This window comes from Zophobas morio, unplaced genomic scaffold, assembly GCF_036711695.1.
Source record: "Zophobas morio isolate AGI-343-1 ecotype UQ-CSIRO unplaced genomic scaffold, CSIRO_AGI_Zmor_V1 ptg000006l, whole genome shotgun sequence".
NCBI classification, from domain to species: domain Eukaryota; kingdom Metazoa; phylum Arthropoda; class Insecta; order Coleoptera; family Tenebrionidae; genus Zophobas; species Zophobas morio.
Window position 1 is genome coordinate 9,309,591 of NW_026972111.1, and position 4,668 is coordinate 9,314,258.

The following is a 4,668-nucleotide window of genomic DNA, read 5'->3' on the forward strand; positions in this document are numbered from 1 at the left end:
GAAGTAGGGCTTCAATTACCACGAAAATCATCCAGATCTTTGTGGCAACGATTTACTGAAAATCTCCTTCCTAGAATCGAAGTGTTACTGTTATGGACAATGAAATCTATTTTTATGAAAAAACTTTTGGAATTATTCTTAAAGTAAGTAACTTAGAAGACAAGAACTATGTAGGATCATACTTAAGTATCATAAATTTTTTAAATATTTTGCAATACTGAAGACAGGAATGAGACGAAAATCTAAAGGAAGAAAAGAACAGAGGTGAACATAGAAAGAGAAAGTATGAGTTTCAGAAAAAAGGCAGAATATCTTAAAAATAATAACTGAAGAATGTACAGTATACAAGTAAGTCTAACGGGTAAAATAAATCTACCACTTAAGTGTGTAATTTTAATGTAGGTACAGATTTTTTACAAAAATACAACAAAGTTAAGATTCGAACAAAATACTGAACATTATAACGAAGCGAGAAACAAAAGCGTTAAGTTTTTACAATTAAAAAGCCAGTTTGTACTTTACATCTGATAAAGTTTCGTTTCTAAAGTAATGACTTTTTTGTGAGTGCTACTGATAGGAAGTCCATTAAGAAGAGAATAAAACTGCTTCGCTGTTGTAATATTACATTTATACATAAAATACTTTCTAAAAACATTTCGCGCTATTTCAGTCAGAAGAGGTACACGTGGATGATTTTGCAACCTTTTTAGAGTCTCGTCAGATAGTTTTCCAGATTTAGCAAGTTTTGACAATAATTTATGTACTTCAGAGCACGCAAAATAGTCTAAAAGACCATTAGTGTTGTAAAAATTACATCTATCAGGTTTAAGTTCTAGATTCGGAATGACATAAAAAATAAAAAACAACACTAAATTTTCAAACTGGTAGGTCCACCGCGGAAATAAATCCAAACCATAATGTATCCTCGAACGGTGGTTCCATAAAATTTTATTATCACGTTTTTCTATATCATCTTCAAGATCCATGTGCAAAAGAAGCTTAAATAAATCGTTGTAACCATATTTCGAAAAAACCGTTTCCAGGGTTGTGGTTTCAATTTTCAAACCGTGTAATATTAAGTAGATGAATAATTCGGTTGTTATTGATTCACTGTTCGCTTCAGATATACAATAAAAAAGTGTGTCACTCTTTAGGGTACTAATAAAATCAATGACACTTTGACGCACCATTGCATTTTTTTCAAGAAGAAGAATTAATTTTCGCAGACTAAGATTTGTGCTAAACACTTCCTCGTATGTGTATTTCCTATACTCACCAATGCAAGACGGCGGATATAAAGTAGAACTGTAAAACACCAAGTTTTCGAAAATATCAGATATAAGCGTGTTGCACTTTTCTACAAGAATTTCCAAATAATCACTGTCTGGAGCCAACAAATCATACAAAAGTTTAGCAAAATCAACTTTTTCTGTCTCGTTTACCAAAATATCCATGCCACGTTCAAGGATTGTGTGGAACATGGGTGATTTTTGCTTCGCAAGTATTAACAAAACTTTAAACATGATATCACAAGGTATATGTTCATCAAACGTGTATAAAAATAAAAGTTCTTGAATGAAAGCAGGTTGTCCATGTATTACAGCACTCTCAAACACATTATGTCCGGCTGCCGATTCGCTAAATGGATCAGCACCATAACACAGCAGAGTAGTTATAATTTCGTCGTTATTTTGTTTACTGGAATTAAAAAGTGCCTTTTGTAACGCCGTAATACCATATCGGCTTTCCAAGTTCACGTCCGCTCCTTTGTCCAGCAAAACTTTTGTTATTCTGGATGAAAATTTAACCGCTTGGTGTAGATAAGGCTTCTTTGGATCTTTCTCTTTCAGCGAAACACCTCTTTCAATTAACAGCAGTGCGTAGTACTCATCTTCTTTGTTATAGTGGTCAAGTGCGTACCTTAATGCTGTTTCACCAAGGGTGCTGCGAACCTCTAGATCGTCTTTGTCGTGGAACTGTAACAGATACTCGAAGATCGACCACCTGGAATAAAGATTACTCTAAAGTATATTTGTAAAAAAAAACTGTACGTTACCGATTGCGTAGAACCGATTCTTGAAGCAACGTAAAACCTGCTTCGTTTCGTTTTCTGATTAACGATTTTGAAAAAAGGTCTTTTACTCTGTCCAGATAACCATGTCTGATGGCAATTGTTATGTTTTCTATGAGAGGACAAGATTTTCGTGGAAATACGTAATTTCGCAGACGCTTCATTGCCGCACATTCTAAAAACGTGGACGTGTTGTTTCCTGTACCATATAATGTTAACCAGATTGATCACACTGCGCGTTTTTGTGTAAATGCAGGCTCTCTACATCCTGCGCACGACTGACTTATGTTCTATTTTTAAAAGTTTTCGTGGAAACTGAGGTTTATTACTCTTGTAATCAGTGGCGGCTGGTGGGTCAAAATTTCGGGTCGGCCAAATATTTTGAGTCTACACCTTGGTGTTATATATTTTCGTAATGTATGGCTGCTACTCATTAACCACTGACATTTTACGTGCCAGGATGTACAAAACATCTCAAATGTTTCGACCTGTTAAAATAATTTTTTATAGGAAATTGACTATGTCAGTTTGATTCCAAATACTATTAATCCTTAATTCTACTTGTTCTGCTTTATCATTAATTGAGAACCACCGAAAACATTATTTTTACTGAGTTCCGCGTCGACCGGCGGCTATACGGCTTGCCGACCCCGGACATCCACAATTAAATAGTAATAATTAAATAATGACATGCAGTTAAAAAATATAAAAAAAGTAATAATAAAAGTACCAACTGTTAACTATCTTCATTTACATTTATTTATTTTTAATGTATATGACAAATTGTCAAATAAATTAATTGAATAATTGAAAAATTAAAATGATTTAAAACTTTAAATTCGTTTCTGAAATATCTGAAAACGCTTAGATGCTAAAAATACAGAAAAAGCGCATTTATGGTGTAGCTAAGTTATGTACGAAAAATAAAATTTTAGATAATTTAATGTAATTTTTTTCGTTTATTATTCATAGACAGAAAAATGTATTAAATCGACAATTATTATTTAAAAAAAAATAGTATGCACTGAAGAACATCGAAGCCGTTATTGTTTTGTAATTTGGTTAGCTATCTTAAATATTAAGCGTTTTAAAAACTAAATTCGCGTTGCTGGGTACGGCGAAGGAGGATTTCGCCGGACCTGGCACAACATACGTTCCGCCAGGTCTTTGTCTACTACAGTGTACTAGACAAAGAGAACGATGAAACCGTAAGCTGCTACGAAGTCGAAACATCGAGCATAATGCATTCCTGGGTACGGCTTGCCGAAATCTCGCCGGCAAAGCGTGTTTATCAGCATTTAAAATTAGCAACAAATGCTTTATTTTGTACCTACAACATAATAAAATATATTTTTAATATATATGATCTATCCTAACGTACATTCAAACTTTATTTCTTTTTTTATTTTCTAATTTCAACGCTTACTAAGTATTTTAAAATGACTGGTACGGCGTGGCCGACCCTGCCGCCCCTGACCAGCCGCCCCTGCTTGTAATATTTATTTTATTCATTAGCGCGAATGAGTCAACAGAGGACTGTTTGTTGCTTTTTCTTTATGTATCTGATTAATTGTTTGATTTCTGAACCTGAAGCTAAAAAAGGACACTATACTTCGTTTAGAACGGATGGAGTTGTAGAGTGCGTAATCATGGCATGATCTTTAAAAATCCGGATTAAGTTGAATTGGTCACGACCGTTTTCACATAGGTCAATAAATTGTACCTGTTCTTTTTGTTTAGGTCAATTTGACCACTCAAGTAAGGTTAGAATTTAGAATGCGCGGCAGTTTCTTGGGTTTCTTATGGGAGCTTGATTTTACAGACAAAATACAGGGCACAGGTAGAAATCTTAACTAGTTCTTGCGGCAAGCGATAAAGGCTGTACAATTGTCTTCCTGTTACTAAAGGTTTAAATATATAAAATGCCCCTGTTAAAGAAATATCGCAAATTAAAAACAACGATGTTCATCAAAGTAACGTATATCGTTTCTAATGCCTTGCGCATGAGTGAAACGGAAAATCCAGAACTACGCCGGACAGAAAAAGAACGCGAATATTTTGCGGGGCTAGTGACGTTTAGATGGTGAAAATCCCCAAAATGTGACAGTTGATTTCGTATTTTCATCACAACAAACAATCATAATCACAATTATTGAATGATATATTAATATTAGTTCTGTGATATTGGTTCATATTAGGTTGTATATGTCTGTGGACTTGTTTTTTTGTATTTGTTATTAATAATGACAGAAAGACATGTGTTAACAATAGGGGCAATTACCAATTTTTTTTTGTTGACGATCAGAGATGCATTGTGAACGGAGAGAATTCTTTGCAGTCAAATAATGTAATGAAAGTCAATTGGTATACTGAATTAAATGTGCTTGAAGAGTTTATTCGAGCTAGAATGCGAAATAGCCAGGTATAAGGTTATGGTAAGTTAATGTATAGTGATAAATTCTGTATCAAGTACAATTATGACGTATTTTGTTTTATTATGCATAGATATTCCTTAAGAGAGGCAACATGTGAAACCCCAAGAGGTGCATTTGTATGTCACCATGTGGCTACACTTGCCTTACACGGACGTTATAATT

At 34.0% G+C, this 4,668-nt stretch overlaps 1 protein-coding gene across 1 annotated transcript; it reads right to left on the minus strand.

Annotated features, from left to right (window-relative positions):
• Nucleotides 1–379: 379 nt before the first annotated feature.
• On the minus strand, nucleotides 380–2,403 carry LOC135123532 (uncharacterized). The gene is made up of 2 exons (XM_064048281.1): nucleotides 2,057–2,403; nucleotides 380–2,004 (listed from the first exon to the last, which is right to left on the minus strand). Exons 1-2 carry the CDS (start codon nucleotides 2,233–2,235, stop codon nucleotides 519–521), a joined length of 1,665 nt encoding a protein of 554 aa, XP_063904351.1. The 5' UTR covers nucleotides 2,236–2,403; the 3' UTR covers nucleotides 380–518.
• Between the last annotated feature and the right edge of the window lie 2,265 nt (nucleotides 2,404–4,668).